Source organism: Notamacropus eugenii, chromosome X (assembly GCF_028372415.1).
Source record: "Notamacropus eugenii isolate mMacEug1 chromosome X, mMacEug1.pri_v2, whole genome shotgun sequence".
NCBI classification, from domain to species: domain Eukaryota; kingdom Metazoa; phylum Chordata; class Mammalia; order Diprotodontia; family Macropodidae; genus Notamacropus; species Notamacropus eugenii.
This window is the reverse complement of record NC_092879.1, coordinates 100,914,277-100,936,630: the sequence shown is the minus strand read 5'-3', so window position 1 is coordinate 100,936,630 and position 22,354 is coordinate 100,914,277. Positions and strand designations below refer to the sequence as shown.

Sequence of the window (22,354 nt, the reverse complement as noted above, 5' to 3'; positions counted from 1 at the left end):
GATGCAAGACAGGAGATCATGAGACAAGTTATTGTTGGAAAAATAGAGCAGAGAATCATCTCCATAGACATAATAGTTAAATCTGCAGGTGTTGATGAGATCACCAAATGAGATGGCATAGAGGGCAAGACCAGAAGGCCCAGGAAAGAGACCTGGGTAATGGCCCTGTTTAGCAGGCATGACGTGGTTTACGATCCAGGAAAGGAGACTGAGAAGGAAAGGTCAGACAGGTACAAAGAGAACTAGGAAGGAGAAGTGTCATGAAAGACTAGAAAGAAGAAAGTATCAAGGAGAAAAGTTTGATTAGAAATGTCAAAGGCCGCAGAGAGATCAAGAGGAAAGAAGAGTGAAAAAAGGCCATTTGCTTTGGCATTTGGGAGTTCACTGGTAACTTTGGAGGGAGCAGTTTCAGTTGAATGATGAGGTTGGAAGCCAGCCTGCCGAGTTGAGACTTAGGTGTAGTTCAATCTACAGCCTCTTTCTTTAAAAATTAATTTTATATTTTTCAATGTTTGGAAATCTACCTTCCCTCTCTTTCTTCTCCCCAGTTGAAAAAATAAAGAAAATAAAATACTTGTAACAAATATGCATAGTCAAGCAAAACAAATCCCCACCTTGGTCTTATCAAAAAAAAGTCTCAATTTGCAGCCTGAGTCCCTCATTTCTCTGTCAGGAGACAGGGAGCACGTTTCATCAGAAGTCCTCTTTAATTCATGTTGATCATAGAGTTTATCAGAGTTTCTGCCCGGTCCCCCCACCACACACGCAGAGAAATGTCTTCAGTACCAGTGCTCTGAGTCTGATGCATTCTGCTTCTGCTCCCCTCTCTCTGACCCCTGCACACACACACACACACACACACACACACACACACACACACACACACACACACACAGACACCGTCTCTGTCTCTGTCTCTCTTTGTCTCTGTCTGTCTGTCTCTCTCTCTCCTTGTGTGTCTGTCTCTGTCTCTCTCTGTCTGTCTGTCTGTCTTCCTCTGTCTCTCTGTCTCTCCCTCTCTCCCTCTGTCTCCCTCCGTCTCTCTTTCTCTCTCTTCTTTGTGTGTATCTTTCTTCCTTTGACTAGTTCCGATGAAAATGAGGTTGAAATGTTGCCTGCTTCCTCCTTGTATAGTCTTTTGCTTGTGCTACTTGTGCACCCCAGTTATGTGAGATAATCCCCATCCCTCCTCTCCTTTTTCTTTTCCCCTCCCTTTCCTTTATTCTTTTAAACTCATCAAAACATTTCTATTTTATGCTCTCAACTTATTTAAAGTGATAGCCGCTAAATCTTATGTGATCCTGACGGTGGCTCCTTGGTACTTTAGCTCTTCTTTTTCTGGCCACTTTCTGTATTTTTTTATTTGACCTGAAAGCTTCAGATTTTGCCTATCTGTTCTTAAGAGTCTCTATTTTGTGATTTCTCTTAGGAGGTGACTGTGACTTCTTTCTATTTTCATTTTGTTCTCTGAGTCTAACAGAGTTGGGCAATATTCTTTTCTAATCTCTTGAAATATGATGTGTAGGTTCTTTTTTTTGGTCATGTATTTTCAGGTAGTCCAGACTCTTAAATGATCTTTCCTTGACATGTTTTCTAGGTCAGTTGTTTTTGTTATGAAAGACCTTACATTTTCTTTTATTTTTTATGGTCTTTTGACTTTGTTTGGGACATTACCTGTCATTCATTACCTGTCATGTCATTACCTGGCATTATTAACTTCTATTTGGCCCATTGTGATTTAAAAAAAAACTAAAGTATTTTCTTTTTTCCCCAATTACATGTCAAGACAATTTTTAGCATCCATTTTTACACAATTTTGAGTTCCAAATTTTTCTCCGTCCCTCCCCTCTCCTCTTCCAAAAATGGTAAGCAATTTGATATAGGTTATACATGTGCTATCATGTAAAACACATTTCCCTATTAGTCACAGTTGTGAAGGAAGAAACAGATCAAAAGGATAAAAACCATGAAAAAGAATAAAGTGAAAAAAATATGCTTCGATCTGCGTTCAGAGTCCATCGGTTCTTTCTCTGGATGTGGATAGCATTTTCCTTCGTGAGTCATTTGTACTTGTCTTGGACCATTGTGCTGCTGAGAAGAGCTGAGTCATTCATAGTTGATCATCACACGATGTTGCTGATACTGTGTACAATGTTTTCTTGGTTCTGCTCATTTCACTTTGCATCTGTTCGTACAAGTCTTTCCAGGTTTTTCTAAAATCATCCTGCTCATTATTTCTTATTGCACTATAGCATTCTATTATATTCACATATTACAGCTTGTTCAGCCATTCCCCAATTGACGGGCATCCCCTCAGTTTCCAATATTTTGCCACCTCGAAAAGGGCTGCTAGAAATATTTTTGCACATGTAGGTGGTCCATTCATTTTCAAAAAGTCTGTTGCTTGAGTAAAATCTTGTATCTCTTGTGGCAACCTATTAATTGCCTTTTCAATTCTTTCTTCCATAACTCTCAATTTTTCCCACTTTCCCCCTGGCACTCTCATTTCAATTGTTTCCTCCAGTCCTCTCATTTCATTTATGAAATCATTTTTACCTCTTTAAAAAAAGAAAAACTCTTGCATCTTCTCTTCTAGGAATTCTACTTGAGTTTTTACCCAAGCTGTGTTTTTCTTTCAGGCTTTGCTTGTAGATGTTTTGGAGTCTTTTTCTTTTGAGTTTGTGTCTTAAGCATCCCTGTTACCATAATAACTCTCTATGGTAGGATCCTTTTTTTTGGTTGCTCATTCCTCTATCCTTACTTCTTGACTTTGAACATTGTGTTAGGGCCAGGTTTTATGTACTTCTAGAGGGAATGTCTAGGCCATGCTTGATAATGTTTTATGTCCTTATGGATTCTGCTGCTGCTTTCTTGGGGAATTGAATGCGGTGTTATTCCAGAATCTAAGTGACAGCTTCGTCTGGGGACCTATAAGCTTTCAGTTCACCTGAAGCATTTTGATCCAGGGCATATTGCCCTCATATTCTGTGCTCTGCAAGTTTCTAACCTGAGTTTTGAGTCCAAACAACATAAGTATGGGCTTGTCATTGGTTGGAGCTCCAGGAGACTACTGCTGGACTTAGCCATCATCAGCCAGCTGAAATGCTGTGCCAGCTGAGAGTTGCAGAACTGTAGGCTCTCTTTTGGACCAGGTTTCCTGCCCAGGTTATTCTACTGTAGGCTTTGACTGTGCATAGGACTGGATCTCAGACCCTGCTTTGCTCCTGGGGTCCGTCGCAAAGTTTTTGCTTGCTTCTGTACTTGGTCCTCTCTGAGCACATGCCCAGGGCCCACAACGACTTTTTGCCCTGGTCCTCAACACCTAGGAAAGGGAGTAGGAAAGGGAATAAGCACTTATATAGCACCTGCTGTGTGGCAGGTAATATGCTAATCATTTTCCAAATATTATCTCGTTTGATTCTCAAAACAATTCTTTCAGGTTGGTTGTTGTCCTTCATCTTCGAAGAGGACCAAAGTGACATCACCACTGTAAAGTGAAATTTCTGTGCGTCCAGCTGTGGCTGATCAGACCTGTACAAGCTCGGAATGCTCTACCACAGGCTGGGCACAGATAGTCCGTATAAATATTTGGGGTGGATATCCCAAATTGGAGCATCCTACATTTACTTCGTGCTATCTCAATTCTGCTTTGCTCAAAGAGCACAGCACCCTTTCTGACGTGGGCACTTCATGCCGAGCGGTCCTGTGCCAGTGTCTCCCATGTTGCACAGTCAAATACAAAGTTCTTGAGAGAGACCTTGAGAGTGCCCTTGTATTGTTTCTTCTGGCCACCACGTGATCACCTGCCCCGTGCAAGCTCTCTATAAAAGTCTTTTTTGGCAAACATACATTTTGCATTTGAACAACGTGGCCAGCCCATCAGAGTTGCACTCTCTGAAGCATGGTTTGAATATTTGGCAGTTCAGCTTGAGCAAGGACTTCAGTGGTGCTATTCTTAGCACCATTTTTTAGTTGGAGAAACGGAGGCGAACAGAGGCTAAGTGTTTAAATAGAAGTTAAGTCCAGGGTCACACAGCTTGTAAATGTCTGAGGTTGGATATGAACTCAAGTCTTCCTGACTCCAGGCCCGGTGCTCTAACTTCTGTGCAACCAAGCTGCCCTATACTCCTAGGTGCAGTCTGCACTAAATTTGTGATCCAGTAGTGGGAAATGAGTGACAAGGCTGCTACTCTGCATCTGTTTCTGCTCCCTGAACATGATCAGGGGTTCTGGGCTCTCTGTGATGGATCTAAGATTTCTTACCCTAGCTCACAGTAGCAGGCAGCTCTTTATTCAGTCCCCTTGAAGGAAAGCTCAACCCATCCCCCAGTGTCTGAAGACCTCCCTGTGCGTCTCCCTATGCGGACCTGGGCATGATGAATAATTCATTATGGTTTTAAAAAAATCCTTAAGTAGGACTTGGCCTTTTGAGTTTTCTAGATCTCTGTGGAATGCTTGTAGGCAAAAGCTCAGTTGTACTTCTTCCTTCCACCCTGCCCTTGTCTGGGTTTCAACAATCAGGGGAATAGGGCATTTGACCTGGGAGAGGGGGGCAGAAAGACATTTGCTGTTGCCAGTTGTTGTAAGGATACCTCCATTCCTTCCCCCACCATGTCGGTGTCCCTCTCTGTCTCTCTGTGTGAGGGCAGGCACCTTGTGAAAGTTGAGGGCAGCTCTGAAGAGTTGCCTGGATTTCAGTGTTATTTCCTGCATATCTGTGTTCTCCTGTGTTGTGGCTGTCTCTGGAGAAAGTCTCCAGTCTTGAGTTCTGAACCCTTCCCTAATTTCTTGAGCATGTCTGGATTTGAGGTGACAGGACCCCAGAAACCAATAGTTGTAGGACCCTGATAATGCTAATGCACAGCATGACATTTGGAGAGTTGGAGGGTCCCTGGGCTACAATGTTAAGAAATGGCTGCCATTTGCTTCCATTTCCTCTTCAGATAACAAGAGGTATCCTTTTACCTCTTCACAGGTTCCTTGGAGGGGCCTTTCCTATGCAAATGCTCTAGAATCCTTTCTGAGTCTGAAATGCATCCATATTCCATGGGATATCCCACCCAGATCAACCACTAGATCAACCTCCAGATCAACCTCCAGATCCAACCACCATACTCCACTGTATTAGCAAGTCAGGACAATCCAGAACTAGCAAGTTATGTGACCTTTGGCAAGTCAGTATCCTCCCTGTGTGGTAGTTTCCCCATCTGGAAAATGAACAGACTTGATTATCTAAGAGTTCTTAAGCTGGGGTATAGAAACTTTTTAAAAAATACATTGCTAATGGTATTTCAATAGAATTTGTTTCCTTTGCATTCCTATGTATGTGATTTAAACCCTCCTGAGAAGGGATTCATAATCTTCTTCATCTGACTGCCAAAGGCCATCCCTATCTAGAACTCAAATGTGAATGGATTTTCTCCACAGAAGCCAAAAAGGTGACAAGCCCCAGAAGTCTCTGAGCTCCTAAGGCCCTTTCAGCTTTAAGTTCTGTGAATGGGTTAGTTAGGATAAACCAACTTGACAGACATTTTCAGGCATTAAAGACAATCACTAATGTCTGGAGAGAGTGAGAAGGGACCTTACCAGGCCCTTCTCACTTTAAATGGAGCTATGGGCTGAGTCAATTTTCTTATTTGTAACAGGGCTATAATTAAATAAAACCTGTATATTGTAATCTGGGGGCAGGAAGGGACATGAGGATCATAGAATTTAAGAGCTGGGAGGGACCTTTAAGATTATATCGTCTAGGGGTGGGGAATCTGTGGCCTCAAGTCTATATGTGGCCCTCTAAGTCTTCAAGTGTGGCCCTTTGAGTGAATCCAAGCTTCAGGGAACAAATCCCCTTCATAAAAGAACTTGTTCTGGAAAACTTGGACTCAGTCAAAAGACCGTACCTGAGGACCTAAGCCCCACCTATTTACAGATGAGGAAACTGAGGCACAGAGTTGCAGTGATTTGTTCAAAGTCACACACCTTGTAAGTGTGAGGGACAAAACTTGAGCTTCAGGGTCATCATTTGCAAATCCAGAGTTCTTTTTACTGTACTAAGGAAACTTTTCCCTCTAACCCCGTGACCCTTTCGTTCAATGATCTGAGCTGCCTCTTCCACTCCAGGTCAACCCAGTCAGCTCTAGCCCTAGAAAACTGTGAGTCTTTGGATCTGTCCTTTCCACCGTCCCTCATGGGCTCAAGGGGAAGTCTGACTTCAGTGTGTTTGTTGCCTTCTTGTGTTTGGTGTAATGTTAAAGATTCTGCCAGCTGTGTATTCTCCAGCTGCACATCTGGAACTCTTGGCTGACTTGTTGAACTCCCTCCCAGGGATTTCTCCAGGGAGTGAGTGGGGAGGTGTATTAAGGCTAGGACAGCTGCCTGCAAATGAAGATGCCAGAGTCCCCAGGCCACTCTCCCCTCCCCACCCCCACTTTGGGAAGATCTGCTCCATCCTGGTCATCAAATTCTCCCCTTTGTCCCCTGAAGGGACAAGTTTAGCTCTTTTCAGGAGAAAAGATTGGATTGTCATTGAACTATAGAGCTCAGTGGGACTTTAGACCAGAGAAATAATCCAGAGCCATAAGGATAAAACATGGAACACAGAATGTGACTCTCTGGAAAGACCCCAGAATCAAAAATGCTCGAGTTGGAAGAGGATCTCCGAGGCCTTATTTAGCCCAAACTTTACTTTACAACGAGGAAACGGGGAGGCGGGGGGGGGGGGGGGGGGGGGGGGGGGGGGGGAGTCACTCGTTCAGGCTTACTTACGTAGCTAGCTAGTGCCAGAGATAGAACGAAAACCCAGATTTCCTGGTCGCTCAAGTCAGCATTCTCACATCACATTAAAAGGAACTCTACTGCTCCCCCCCCCCCCGCACCCCCCCGCAAGAATCTCGCTAAGTGGTTGTCGAATGAATGAATGGCTATTTCAGTCCCCTCGGGCGGGCCCCAGCACTGGCTCTCTTGCTCCCAACTTCTGTCTCTCGCTGTCTCTGTCAGATTCTGTCTCCCTCCACCCCTACCTCTTCTCAGTCCCCTCGGGCGGGCCCCAAGACTGGGTCTCTTGTGTTCCCTTCTTCTCTGTCTGTGGCTGTCCCCCCTCTCCCCCTCCCCTCCGCCTTGGGCTCCCAGGCCGTGGCTGCTCCCGGGATTCCTGTCCCGGCTTCGTCCGTGCGCCAGCTGCCTGCGGCTTGGACCTCGGCCCTGGCTGGCAGGTTTCATTCCAAAGCCCTAACTGTTTTAATTACTTGGTCTGTGAAACCCCTGGAAGGGAGAGAGACGGAGAAGGGCTGCGCTGGGTTAGGTGGGGGCACTGGGAGGTGACGAGCAAACTTCTCTCCGTCCAGAGCTCGTTTTCCACTGGTTCAGGTCCACGAGCACTTAGTTGGCCCCTGCTGTGAGCGGGGAAGGCATGAGGCGTGGAGTGGAATCGAGTTGTGATCCAGCTCCTGCTCCCCCTTCGCGACGGAACCGGGCACAGGACAAGAACTCGCCTTTCCAGATCGCCCCTCATTGGGCTAGCCTCCCCCTGGCAGGCGCCCAAGGGTTAACTGGAGGCGGGGTCCAGAGCTGAAGGGCAGCCGCTCCCGCCAACGGGAATGGGAAAAGCGGGAAGCTGAGGGAGGAGCGAGCGGTCTGGGGCGGGACCGCACGCGGCCCGGCCCCGCCCCCTGAGAGAGGGACCGGGGTGGAGTCTTGGGGAGGGCGGGGCGCGGGGCGCCGGGAGCCGGGAGGCCGTGCCGATTGGATGGCGGAGCCATCGCTCCGCGGCCACGGGGCGGGGCCAGGCCGCGCCCCCGCCTCCCTCCGCCCGCCCCCCCGCCCGCGGAGTGGGGCCGCACACGCGGCTGCTCCCCACTCCGGCCCGCCCAGCCGCCGCCGCCGCCTCGCCCGTCTGTCCGTCCGTCCGTCCGTCAGTCCGTCGGTGCGTGTGTCCATCCGAGGTGCGGCGGCCGCGGGTGCCCCGAGCCCCCCGGCCCATGGCCGCTCAGTAGACGCGCCTGACAGGGCTCCTTCCGAGAGTGCCGGCCCAAGCAGCAGACGCGGCGGCGGCGGCGGCGCGGGGCCCACGGGCCTCCCGGGCGGACGGACGGGCGTGCGTGCGTGCGTGCGTGCCAGAGAGTGCGGGAGGCCCCCCGGAGGCCATGGGTTTCGCCCAAGAGCCTGCAGCGGCGCGCGGGGAACCCGGGCCAATCGTCGGGCCGGTCATCGGGCCGGGCCGCCGCCGGGCTAGCCAGCGAGGCTGCGGCTGTCGTGGGGGCTCGGCTTCTGCGGGCGCCTGGAGCAGCTGCCGCCTCTTCCTGGCTTTCTTCGCGCTGTCGCTGGCCCTCCACCTGCTGACACTCTGCTGCTACCTGGAGCTGCGCTCGGAGCTGCGGCGAGAGCTAGCCGCCGAGGCCCGCCGCGCCCCCGCCCCCGCCGGGCCGCCTGCCGGACCCCCCGACGCTACCGTTGATGCCTCCCGGGACTCTTTGGCCGTCCGCCGCCGGCGCCAACGCGGGCAGCTGCCACCTCAACTCCAGCAGCAGCAGCAGCAGCTGCCACCACCCGAACCCGAGTCTAGGGACACGGCGCTTCTTCCCGACCCTGGGGACCCGCAGCAGGTGAGTCACCCCTCCTGCCGGGCGGCCCAAAGAGGGAGGGAAGAAGGGTACACCTGCTCCCTTGCCCTACTGATCGCCTGTCACCTTCTGCCGCAGTAACCGGGAATGTAACTAAGTCATTAAGGAAATGGCAAAACTCATTCAGTTTGAAAGTAATTCACAAAGCTGGTCACAAAGTAACTGGCAAAGTTACTTACAAAGTTGGCCACAAAGTAACTGGCAAAGTTACTTACAAAGTTGGCCACAAAGTAACTCACTAAGTCAGTCACAAAGTAACTGGCAAAGTTACTTACAAAGTTGGCCACAAAGTAACTGGCAAAGTTACTTACAAAGTTGGCCACAAAGTAACTCACTAAGTCAGTCACAAAGTAACTGGCAAAGTAGCTCACAAAGTAATTCATCAAGTCACAAAGTAACTGGAAAAGTAACTCACTAAGTCAGTCACAGAGGACCTGGGGAAGAAATTCCCTAAGTTTTAGTCAAGGAGTATCTGGCAAAGTGACTAAGTCAGTTGGAAAGTCAATTACAAAGTAACTGGCAAACTCATTAAGCCAATTGCAAAGCAAAGTCATTGAACTAACCAGGGAGTAGAGGCAGGCCCCTTGGAGGGACCGGTCAGCTTCATGCCTGAGGATAACTACTAGCTCTTAGCAGCTACAAGGCTGCCAGCCGGAGCCAGCTGCCAGCAGCTCAAGTGAGTGCTGTGTGCCCCAGGGAAGTAACTTCTTAACCAACTCCATGTCAAACCATGTGAGATGATTTGGGTTTTACCCGCAATTTGAGAGCCATACCAGCTCGATCATTCCTTGGGAAGGGCTTACTACCTCCAAGCTATTTTAAAAGTTTGGGGAAACACTCCCCTTCCACCTTGTTGCATGTTGCCTCTGTCCCTGGAAGCTAAGGATGGGGGGGGGGGGGGCAGGGAGAGGAGGCAATGTCCAGTAGCCACATGCTAGAGAAATGAGATCTCCTCAGAGGAGCCTGAGGCAGCCTAACAAGAGACTGTATTATGTGTATATGAACTTTCTGGTGGTTTGGTTTGAATGGGTCAACTTTTAAGCTTACTTTTTTCTCCTCTTATAGTTAACCCTTTTAGGGTACATTGAGAGCCATTCTAATTGAGATTAAATTGTTTGTAAAGTGTAATAATTGCAGTGAAACAGCCTTCTGGCTTGATCACGGAACAGTCATATGTTTTTATTACTTGGGAAGAAGAAGGTACTGAGGTCAATTAGGTGCTTGAAGGTCAAGGGTAACCCTGGCATTCTCTCTGGAATATAAGAACTCAGTACCTTAGTGTCAGCCTGTGCAGGTGGGCTGTAGAGTTGGGCATTACTATTGAGGATAACTGAACATTGCTGAAGATTTAAGACTGAAGCTTTCTCTAGCCTAGATTGTAAAGTTACTTTGCGGTTTCTCTTGCTTTGCTAGCAGGCTCCAACCTATAGAAGGACTGATCAGAGAATAAGCAGGCAAGCTTGAAACTTTACACTCTGTGGCAAAATGATAATTATCTGAGATTTGGGCTCCTTTACATAACTTTCTCCTCACCCCTTCAAGCTACCCCCCTCCTCCCCCAGTAGAAATATTTTGCAGTTAAACTCTAATGGAAAGGTAAAGGAATTCAGTATCCTTTTTGGCATTCAATATATAGACAGTCCCATGTTTATAATCTGTTGATAAACAGAACATCTGGACCTCTGGGGCTTCCTTTCTTGGGGGAAAGAGGCCAGGACTGACCTCTAATGGGATTTGGGATACCTATTCTCCTAGAACGTTTCATACTGTCCTGCCTAAGTTTTAAACCTCTGCCTTCCTAGTAGGCCTGAAATTGTATTGTCCTTCTTTGTACATTTGGGCTGTAGATGCAAGCATGCTAGTACCTTATCTTTCTCCTGAGTAAGCTAGAGTGCCCCAGTCAGAGTCAGAGGATCTTGTTAGCCAAACTGATTTCAGCTTCATCTTCCAGATTTTCCTTGAATCTTTGAAACTTTCAGGCAGTTTTCAAAGTGACTTTAGCTTAGGTGAACTTCTGTGTATCTTAAAGACAATGTTTTGAGCCTTCCTCGATGTCTAAATTGAACCATTTCCAATCCAATAGTTCTGTGGAGTCCTGGGTCAAGTTTCTGGTGCTCTAGGGCACCCTCTGCTGGCTGGGCTGGGATATAGAATTCTATGCTGACAAGGATTCATGCACAGGGAAGTAAACAGCTTTTCAGGTTCTGGTAACGTAGGGCAGATTTTCATATTTTGTTTTTCAAAACAAATAACTGCTGTGGCAGCAGGGGATCTTGGATGGAGAGAGATGAGAAATACTCCAGTGTGCCGTGGGCATGTCCTGGGTCATGCTCCTCATCAAATCATCTATAGGTAGCAAAGCCAAATGAATGGGGGGCAGGGGGAGAAAACTCCCAGAAAATCTCATGCAGACATGCATGGACTGAAGTGTCAGACCAGCTCCTAGGGATAATAAGATAATATACTTAGGCACCATAGGCTTAGAGCTACAAGAGATCCCAATTGACTTGTCCAAAGTCTCACAGGTGTTAAGGACAGAACTGAGATTCTGAGATTCAAACTCAGATCCTGTAACATCAAATCCAAAACCTTTTCCCCAACAACATACTTCCAAACTCCACAGAAGATGATTGCCTCTGAGTTCTTGGCTGCAACCCAGGCTTTCAGAGCTATTGTAGGCTGTTGTCTGAAGCTCCTGGCCCAGTGTCCTGCTGGGCCCCAAAGGCCAAGAATACAGGCAGCGAAGGGAAAGCAGGAAACATGATCTTCCCCTGGTACAAAACTAGGGGAAAGGGGAGGGTAGCACAGGTGCTTCTGGTGCTTAATGCCCTTCCAGTAAGACACAAAGCTGGAGATGTTCCCAAAGAACATGACTAAATGGCTGGGGCCTGGGAGGGGTTGGAGAATTTTCACTATGAGGAGAGACTTCAAAGACAAAATCTCTTGAATTCTGAATGATCATGGCTGAAAGGAAACGTGATTGCCTCTGAACTCATGCATAGTGTAGGGTGAGTGACCTGCTGGGATTCAGCTTAGGACAGACCTCTTGAAGCCTGTGGGCCAAATGTACGGGATCACTCTTTGGAGTATCAGGGAGTTTTACCTTTAGCATCTCATTACCCCAAGAGGTGGGATAGATAGATGGGATGGAGAAATTTGTAGAAAGATCGGATAGATGACTTGACTACTTGGCAAAGAATTTCAGGAAGTAGGGGCAAGATGGGGCATGTTTCTTACCTTTGCACATGATAAGCCTGTGTAGCTACTTCTTCTTACAAAATGGCCCTTGATTACAAATGCTGGGTTAGGTGACCCCTTGGTCTGGCCCAATGTGGTACCCCCTCTCTACCTCCCTTAACTTTATTTGGGGTGGATGAGTAAAATCAGTCAGTTAATAAGCATTTGCTAAATACCTACTGTGTGCCAAGTACTGTGCTGGAGGTACGAAGAAAGGCAAAAGATAGCCTGTCCCCAGAGGAGTTCACGGTCTAACAGTATATAGTCTAACAACAATATACAAACCAGCTATATGCAAGATAAATGGGAAATTAGTGCCAGAATGAAGGCATTCAGATTAAGGGGCTTGGGAAGGAGGGATTTTAGCTGGGACATGAAGGCAGCTGGGAAGGCATCCCAAGTATGGGGGATGGTGACAGCTGGGGAAAATGCCCAGAGTCGGGAGATAGAGGGTCTTGTTGGTGGAACAGCCAGGAGACCAGTGTCACTGAATCCAAGAGTCAAGTGTAAGAAAACTGGGAAGGGAGAAGGGGGTGGGCGATGAAGGGCTTTCAACAAGAGCATTGGTCCTGGAGGCAATAGGAAGCCAATGGAGTTTATAAAGTGGGGGAGGGTGATGTGGTCAGATCTGAGTTTTAGGAAGATGACTTTGATAGCTGAGTGGAGAGAGCCTGGAGGCAGGCAGACTGCCCCCCAGCTATTGAAGTAGTCCAGATGTAGACCTGCATTCAAATCCTGCCTTTGGGTGCCAAAGGACCAAGTGTGAGGAGATGAGGGCCTGCACCAGGGTGGGGGTAGTGTCAGAGGAGACAAGGGGATGTATTCCAGAGATGAGTTGATAGGCTTTGGCAACAGCTTGGATGGGGGATAGGAGTGAGAGAGAGTAAGGAGTCCAGGATGACTCCTAGGTTGGGAGTTTGAGGAATGTGAGGGTGGCAGTGCCCTCCCTCTACAGTAATACAGAAGGTAGGAGGTGTTGGGGGAAAGATAATGAGATCAGTTTTGGACATGTTGAGTTTAGGATGTCTACTGGACATTCAGTTGGAGATGTCTGAAAGGTTCTTAGGACTCAAATAATTCAGTCTAAGTACAGAGAACTAGGCCACTACCTGACTGGGGCTGGGGATCTGGAGGCCTCCTGCTTAAGTGGTTTCCAGAGTCCTCAGTGTGACATTCAAGGCTGCTGATCCATCGGTGCTATCTTACCCCTTCAGTTTTATAGCTTGGTCAATAGTACCCCTATGACACGCAGCCCATTTAGCTTCCAAGTTATTTTTTTTCTTGTATCTGCCATCTGAGAGGTATCATGGTGTCCTGGACAAAACCATACTCAAAGCCAGAAGGATCTGGGGTCAAGACCCCCCTGTGGCATAAGCTGACTCTGTGACCCTGGGCAAGTCACCCCAAATTCTTAGTGCCCCAGGCAGTTCTCTCAGACTGGGAAGGTGCTGCCCTACATTCACAGAGGGAGTTTCCTTTGCCAATAAAATCATAGGTCCTATCCTATCTTGTGGCAGTACAAGGTGGCACCACTGTGCAAAGAGCACCAGACCTGAAGGTGAGGAGATGAGTTCAAATCAAGCCACCAACTCTTACTAGCTGTGTGACCTTGAGCAAGTCACTCAACCTCTGTATGCCTCAGTTTTCTGTCTGTAAAATGGGAGCAATAATATCATCTACCTCCCAGGGTTGTTGTGAGGATCAAATAAAATGCTTTGAAAGCTTTAAATATGTGTGGGCTGTCATTATCATCACCACCATTCTCATTGTTAGGTGATGGAGTGGTATATTGATTGTTGAAATGGGATTCGAAAGGACCTGCATTCGCATCCTGCCTTTGGATGCCAAAGGACCAGCCAGCTCAAGTTCATGCTGAGACCTCAGAGGCCTTAGAATTGACTTTCTTCAAGTGCACATCTGACCATGTCATCCCCCTTCTCCATAAGCTCTAGTAGCTCTCCAAGGCCTCCAGGATCAAACAGAAAATCCTTTGATTGGCATTCAAGGCCCTTGATAATCTAGCCCCTCTCCCCAGCACCTTTGCAATCTTCTCATATCCCTCCCCTGAATCCTGTACTCTGTGGTCCAGTGACACTGACCACTTTGCTATTCCTCCATCTCCTGCCTCCAGGCATTTGCACTGTCCTGGCTGCCTGGAATGCTCTCCCTCCTTATTTCTACCTTCTGCTTCCATCATTTCCCCCCATCAGTGGTAACACTTTCCTTTTTTGAATTATCTCCCATTTATCCTGTCCAAATCTCATTTGTACATATTTGTTTGCATGTTGTCTCCCCACCTTAGATTGTGGGTTCCAGGTGCTCTGCAGGGATGTCATGAGGCAAGGTGCCACCACACTGGGAGGACACAGACCAGAAGGGCCCAGGATGAGGAGGCCTGCTCTGATCTGCAGCCCTGGAAGGAATGCCCATAGCCATCCATGAGATCACAGCTGTTTGGGAATTTGAGTGAGCCAGGACAGCAAGTGATTAACTGGAAATACAGCTTCAGTGTGTGGGCTTGTCCAGCAGGACAGCATCTTCTCAAAGGCAGGGGGCCTCCCAGGGTATGAGGGAAGACAAGGAAGGTGTGTGCAGAGGCCCATGGAGCTCCCAACAGACACTCTTTAGCTCCTGGCTAGGGACGAAACCAAGCTGATTTGTTTATTTGTCTCAAGCTCTGTGTGGGAGTGATCTGCTCTGGGATAGAGTGGGCACAGCTGGAGCTCCCTAGCTTAGGCCCCTCCACCCTTCTTCTATCTTCCTTTTCTCCTTAGGATGTTGGATCAGGGGAGAACGCTGGGCATGAGGAAGGGAGGAGAGGCTAGCTGGCGGCAGTGGGAAAGAGGCTTCTACAGCCTCCTGTCTTCCGTTGTTTTCCTTCCCAGCCAAGCTTTGCTTTTCCTCTTTATCTTCTTAAAAATATATTTTTATTGGTCCTTTTTGTGTTTATTCCACCTATCCATTTCTCCCTCCCCACTCAGAGAGAGCCATCTCATAGAACAAAGAATTTTTTTAAATAAAAGAAATAGAAAAAGAGGGGAAATCAGCAAAACCTAACCCATATACACTGTTTCTCACATTCTTCTTCGGGGCCATACTTGTTCTTTGTAATTTTGTAGTATTCTTTTTTAAAAAATATTTTTATCTCATTCAACATTTCCCAATCACATTTTAAAATATTTTTAATGTTCATTGTTAAACTCGGAACGTTGAGTTTGAAATCCTCTTCTTGCCTCCCACTCCTCCCCCACCCCTTGACAAGGCAAGCAATATGATATTGATTATACAAGGGAAGTCATGCAAAGCATTTCCAGATTAGCCACGTGCACCATTCACTCTTGAGTGTTTTGTGGTCAGAGTCATTGTGGAGATCGCCTCTGCTTTCTTCATTCTGTATCAGTTCCTGCAGATCTTCCCAGACTTCTCTGTCTCCATCCTATGGGCCATTTCTTAGAGTACAATAAGATTCTTTTACCTTCATGTACCACAGTTTGTTTAGCCCTTCCCCAGCCTTCGTTGTTTCCAGTTCTTTGCTACCCCCAAAAGTGCCTCTGTGAATATTTGGGCACATCTGGGGACTTGCCAATGACCTCCTTGAAGTATATGCCTAGTAGTGGAGTCTGTGGGTCAAAGGGTAGGGGGTTTTAGTCACTTTCTTTGCACATTTCCCAATTCATTTCCAGAATCATAGCCAAAGAGCAGTCTACACTCATTATGTTTGCTTCTCTCTGTCTTCCCCGCTTTGCAATCCAGCATCCGACCTCATCACTCAGAAATGCTTCCTTCCCAAGTCACCCATAATCTCTTAATGGCTAAGCTGCTCTTTTCTCAGGCTCTATCCTTCTTGACTTCTCTGGAGCATTTCCCACTTGTTGATCACTCTCTCCTCCGAGATACCAGCTGCCCTTCTCTGAGTTTCTGTGTACTACTCTCTCTATCTGTCTCCTCCTCTGCTTGCTTTGTCATTCATGTTGTGCCCTCTAACTGTGTGTCCCTTCATGCCTTGTCCTGGGCTGTGTTCTTCTCTCTCTCTCTCTCTCTCTCTCTCTCTCTCTCTCTCTCTCTCTCTCTCTCTCTCTCTCTCTCCCTCTCCATTGTCTCACGTGATGACTTCATTGCCTCTCATTGGTTCAATGACCATCTCTGTGCAAGTGCCTTCCAGATGGGAACATCCAGGCTCAGTCTCCTGCCTGGGGCCCTCATTCCTATGTCACCACCCCTTGGACAGCTCAAGCTGAATGTCCTCAAGGCATCTTGGACTCAGCACGTCCAAAATAGAACTCAGGTGCTAACAAGCCTGAAATGAGGTGATGACTTCATGAATAGGGAGAAGTGCCACACTGGAGAGACTGAGATAGGAACTAAGGAATTTGGCAACTGTTTGGCTGTATAGGAGAGGGGAATCCCAATGATAATGTCAAGGTGGTGATGCCCCTGACAGAAATGGTGCGACAAGTGCTGCTGCCTCTCCAGCCTTCTCAGGTTGGAAAATCCCTTCCTCTGATTGCTCATCTCTTCCAGTACCTCCATCTGGGGAAGAAAGATACCAACTGGGAGGCTACTGCCATGTCCCAGGAAAGGTCTTTCACCTTTCCTGTGTCGACGTCTGCTGCCTGGAGGACCCAATGACTTTGGCCTAGCCAGACTTCTTATTTCCCATTTTTTTCTTTTAAACAAATTAAATGCTAGTTTTTCCAATTATTAAGCATTTCTTTTTTCTCCTTCCCTCTAACCTCCACTGGAAAAAGGAAAAACTAAATCCTTGTAACAACTAGGCATAGTCAAGTCAAACCACTTCCCATGCTGGTCACATCCCCAGTTGCTATTTTCCCCATCGCCTGTTGGTAGTGCACTTGGTAATCAGCATTGGTCTTCTGGAATCATGGCTGATCATCGATTTCATCAGAGTTCTGAAGTCCTCAAAATTGTTCCTTTTTACAATGTTGTTCATATGGTGAAGTTGGGCTCTTGTTTCCTCTTACTTTACTCTGCATCAGTTTGGAGGTTTTCCCAGGTTTCTCTAAAACTGTATGTTTCATCACTTTTTATACTACAATAGTATGATGTCATTTGTTTAGCCACTGACAGCCACTCCCTTGGTTTAAAGTTCTTTTCAGCTGCTCTTTTTATATATCTTATATTTGTACACATAGGGCCTTTTCCTCTTTCTTTGGGTTCTTTGGGGTATAAGCCTATTTAATAGTATTTCTGGATCAAATGGTATAAATGAATGAGTTAAGCATTTATTAAGTACCTACTGTGTGCCAAGCCCTGTGGATCCAAACAGAAGAGTAAGATGGCTCCTGCCCTCAAGCAGCTCCCATTCTAGGGGGAGACAATACGCAGGGAAGGTTCCAGGCACAAGTCTGATGGAAGTAAAGGTACCATGGTCCTGAGGGTGGAGCAGCCAAGCAGGTGCTCAGGTCTCTTCTTTAAGGTAAATTCCACTGATAAAATCCTGAGTTTTTGATATTGAGCCATTGGACAGGGCCTTCACATGAGGATTTCCAGGGTGGTGTGGGGGATGCTGCCACCCCCAGGACTCATATGCCTATCTGCCCACTGGTGACAGTTGGTCAATAGTTGTTGCTGGTGCTGATGAGGAAGGTGATTGCTCCTTTCAATGAGAGGCTGGGCTAGAAGCAGGGAAGGTGGTCTGGGGGGCAGGGCACAGTTCCCTCCAACATTTGTCATTTTCTATTTTTGCCCACTTTGCCAATTTGCGGGGTCTGGGATGGAACCCCAGAGTTTCTTTAATTTCCATTTCTCTGTTAGTGATTTGGAGCAATTTTTTCATGTGGCTAAGGATAGCTTGAGTTTCTTCAAGTTTCTTCAAGATGGATAATGATCCCTGGTCAGAACTGCTCTAGGGAGATTGTGCTCTGGGAGGATGCTGAGGTTTTCTGACAAAGTAGCTACTCTGTGGACATTCACTGGTGGCAGAAATAAAGGCAAAACTATTGGCAAGGAGCAAAAGTGTGGAAAAGTGTGGGAGATCATTCCTTTGGGCTGGTGAGCCTTTGGGACCTTTAACTGCCCACCTGGCACAGGTTGCAGGGTGAAACATGAAACTCCATGGACTAAGGAAGAAGGATGGAGTAGTATCATTTCAAGTGTGGGGAGCATTCATCCTGGCTTTTCTTTACATAGATGTTGCTTTAGCAGTGAGACAGGTTTGAAATCAAAGGATCATAGGATTTAGGGTTAGAAAGGATGCCAGAAACCATCTAGTCCAATCTCATTTTCCAAAGGCTCCAAGAGGGCAAAGTCTTACCCAGAGGGCTTATGGTTTCTCTTGAAAGTCAGGAACTTGGACCCTCTTGTTCTGCAGATTGAGGACACAGGATAAGAAGTGAAGTGACTTGCTCAGGGTCACATCCGGTAGGAAGGCAGGAAGCAGCACAGTTCCATTCCAAGCTAGGGAAGCTGGTCCCTCAGTCCACTTTTATTCCATTGGATAGGAAGAATCTGAGCCAGCAAACTAGGAAAAATGACATGGGAAGGACAGTTTGAAAGCCTCCCATTTCCAATCAGCTTGGTCCAGTGTAACAAAGAAAGTGAGGATCAAATAGCCACCTCTTTGGGCAACAGAACATTCCATCCTTCTTTGTTCATTTCTTCAGGTTTGTTTTTAAGTCTTGGGTTTCTTTTTTTTTTTTTCATTTTTTTTTTTATTTAGCTTTTAACATTCATTTTCACAAAATTTTGGGTTACAAATTTTCTCCCCTTTTCTCCCCTCCCCCCCCAAACGCCAAGCATTCTAATTGCCCCTATGACCAATCTGCTCTCTCTTCTATCATCCCTCTCTGCCCTTGTCTCTGTCTTCTCTTTTGTCCTGTAGGGCCAGATAGCTTTCTATACCCCTTTACCTGTATTTCTTATTTCCTAGTGGTAAGAACATTACAGTTGATCCTAACACTTTGAGTTCCAACTTCTTTAGCTCCCTCCCTCTCCACCCCTTCCCTTTGGAAGACAAGCAATTCAATATAGGCCAAATCTGTGTAGTTTTGCAAATGACTTCCATAATAGTTGTGTTGTATAGGACTAACTATATTTCCCTCCATCCTATCCTGTCCCCCATTACTTCTATTCTCTTTTGATCCTATCCCTCCCCATGAGTGTTGACCTCAAATTGCACTCTCCTCCCCATGCCCTCCCTTCTATCATCCCCCCCCATTCTGCTTATCCCCTTATCCTCCACTTTCCTGTATTGTAAGATAGGTTTTCATACCAAAATGAGTAGGCATTTTATTCTTTCCTTTAGTGGAATGTGATGAGAGTAGACTTCATGTTTTTCTCTCACCTCCCCTCTTTATCCCTCCACTAATGAGTCTTTTGCTTGCCTCTTTTATGAGAGATAATTTGCCCCATTCAATTCTCCCTTTCTCCTCCCAATATCTTTCTCTCTCACTGCTTGATTTCATTTTAAGATATGATCCCGTCCTCTTCAATTCACTCTGTGCACTCTGTCTCTGTGTGTGTGTGCGTGTGTGCATGTGTGTGTGTGAAATCCCACCCAGTACCCAGATACTGAAATGTTTCAAGAGTTACAAATATTGTCTTTCCATGTAGGAATGTAAACAGTTCAACTTTAGTAAGTCCCTTATGACTTCTCTTTGCTGTTCACCTTTTCATGGTTCTCTTCATTCTTGTGTTTGGAAGTCAAATTTTCTTTTCAGCTCTGGTCTTTTCATCAAGAATGCTTGAAAATCCTCTATTTCATTGAAAGACCAATTTTTCCCCTGAAGTATTATACTCAGTTTTGCTGGGTAGGTGATTCTTGGTTTTAGTCCTAGTTCCTTTGACTTCTGGAATATCCTATTCCATGCCCTTCGATCCCTTAATGTAGAAGCTGCTAGATCTTGTGTTATCCTGATTGTATTTCCACAATACTTGAATTGTTTCTTTCTAGCTGCTTGCAATATTTTCTCTTTCACCTGGGAGTTCTGGAATTTGGCCACAATGTTCCTAGGAGTTTCTCTTTTTGGATCTCTTTCATGCGGTGTTCTGTGGATTCCTTGAATATTTATTTTGCCCTCTGGTTCTAGAATCTCAGGGCAGTTTTCATTGATAATTTCATGAAAGATGATGTCTAGGCTCTTCTTTTGATCATGGCTTTCAGGTAGTCCCATAATTTTTAAATTGTCTCTCCTGGATCTATTTTCAAGGTCAATTGTTTTTCCAATGAGATATTTCACATTAACTTCCATTTTTCCATTCCTCTGGCTTTGTTCTGTGATTTCTTGCTTTCTCATAAAGTCCTTAGCCTCCATCTGTGCCATTCTAATTTTGAAAGAACTATTTTCTTCAGTGAGCTTTTGAATCTCCTTTTCCATTTGGCTAATTCTGCTTTTGAAAGCATTCTTCTCCTCATTGGCTTTTTGAACCTCTTTTGCCAATTGAGTTAGGCTAGTTTTCAAGGTGTTATTTTCTTCAACATTTTTTTTTGGGTCTCCTTTAGCAGGGAGCTGATTTGCTGTTCATGCTTTGACTGCATGTCTCTCATTTCTCTTCCCAGCTTTTCCTCCACCTCTCTAACTTGATTTTCAAAATTCTTTTTGAGCTCTTCCATGGCCTGAGCCCATTGAGTGGGCTGGGACACAGAAGCCTTGATTTCTGTGTCTTTGCCTGATGGTAAGCATTGTTCTTCCTCATCAGAAAGGAAGGGAGGAAATGCCTGTTCACCAAGAAAGTAACCTTCTATAGTCTTATTTCTTTTCCCTTTTCTGGGCATTTTCCCAGCCAGTGACTTGACCTCTGAATATTTTCCTCACACCCACCTCACCTCCTGATCCTCCCAGCCAGTGTTTGGGGTCTGAGATTCAAATGCTACTTCCAGCCTCAGGGCTTTGGGCGGGGGCAGGGCTGCTATTCAGTGTGAGATTAAATTCAGATGCTCAGGTGAGGGCAGGGCTGCCTCTCAGGCTCAGTTCCCTCAGGGAGTTTATGCACAGACCTTCAACAATGGATCCAGGCTCCTGCCTGCTTGGAGAGCCCTGGTCTGCTGCTGCCCCTCAGCTTCTGTCTCCCCAGGGGGCCCGAGCCATGGGGGCACCCCACTCCCCGCTCGACCCGCCAAAGGGACTCTCACCGACACCCGTCACCTGTGGGTGTAGGTACTTGTGCGGCCGCTGGAGATCCCGTCCCTGAAGCCCGCTCGGATCTGTTCCTCTCGGTGCCGCGGCCACGGCAGGGCTGTACTCAGCTCCCAGTCCCGGCGCCCAGTCCGCAGCACGAAGGACCTTTTACGAGAGGTTTGCAGGTCTCTCCGGAACAGAAATCTCCCTCGCTCCAATGTTCTGTGGCCTCTGGGTGCAGAATTCGCCGTGAGTTACTTCTTTGTAGTTGTTCTATGGGTTGTGGGTTCGGAGCTATGTGTATGTGCGTCTTTCTACTACGCCATCTTGGCTCCGCCTCCTTGGGTTTCTTTTCATTTTATTGCTTGTGGTTGTTGTGTAGCTTGTTCTTCTGGTCCCATTATACAAATCTCTTCATGTTTCTCTCAATTTCTCCTCACTTCATGCTGTACACTACTATTTCATGGCATTTACATACCATTTTGTCTAGCTGTACTCCCAATCAATGAGCTCACACTTTGATCCCAATTTAAAAACAATGTTCTGAAACTAAAAATAAAAAAGAGCATTTCCACATATGTAGCAGAACATAAAAAGAGAAAGGTATATGAAACTGTGAATCTCTACTTTATACCACCCACTTAAAAAAAAAAGGTATGTATTATAACAAATTCCACATGACTTTTCAAATGATCCTGCTTGTCTGTGCTCCCTTCTGAACTTCCTTCTGTGCAGGTTTTGAAATGTTTCAGTGTCTGCCTATTGCAACATCTCCCCTCCCCCCATTAAAACCAATAGAGAAAAAAAAAACCTTGTGCCACAAAAGTCTAATCAATCAAAACAAAGCCCCAAAGCAGAATGTGTTCGTCCCCCCTGTTGGGTTATGCTTCTTCATCAGTCCTCTGGAGACGTGCTTTACGTTGATCAGAGTTTGGAAGTCTTTCACATTTTTTTCTTTGTCATGTTGTCATTGTCCTGGTTCTTCTCACTTCACTCTGTATCAGTTCATGTTATCCACAATTCTCCAAAATCATCTCTTTTTTTTTTTCATTTCTTACAGTGCAGTGAGGCAGCTAGTTGGAGCAGTGGCTAGAGCACCTGATCTGGAGTCAGGAAGACCTGATTTCACATCTGACCTCAGACTCTTACTAGTTGTGCGACCCTAGCAAGTCACTTTACCCTGTTTGCCTCAGTTTCCTCATCTGTCAAATGAGCTGGAGAAGGAAATGGCAAAACCACTGGGTATCTCTGCCAAGGAAACCCCAAATAGGGTCACAGAGAGTCAGACACAACAACACGCATTCCATTCAGAGGCCACAGTTTGATTCCCCTTCAGATTCTAGTTCTTTGCTTTTCTTGTTTTTTTCTTCTTTTAATCTCTCCCTTGAGGATGTTTTGCTTATCTAGTAGTGTCGTCCTTCTTAT

At 46.4% G+C, this 22,354-nt stretch overlaps 1 protein-coding gene across 5 annotated transcripts in view; it reads left to right on the top strand.

The window, feature by feature from the left end:
- Positions 1 to 7,816: 7,816 nt before the first annotated feature.
- EDA (ectodysplasin A) overlaps positions 7,817 to 22,354 on the top strand; it is a 174,291-nt gene continuing 159,753 nt past the window's right edge. For all 5 annotated transcript variants that reach the window (XM_072626295.1, XM_072626294.1, XM_072626296.1 and 2 more), the window contains exon 1: positions 7,817 to 8,597. In XM_072626295.1, coding sequence (XP_072482396.1) covers positions 8,139 to 8,597 — 459 coding nt within the window. In that variant the 5' untranslated portion in view covers positions 7,817 to 8,138. The remainder of the gene's footprint in view (positions 8,598 to 22,354) is intronic.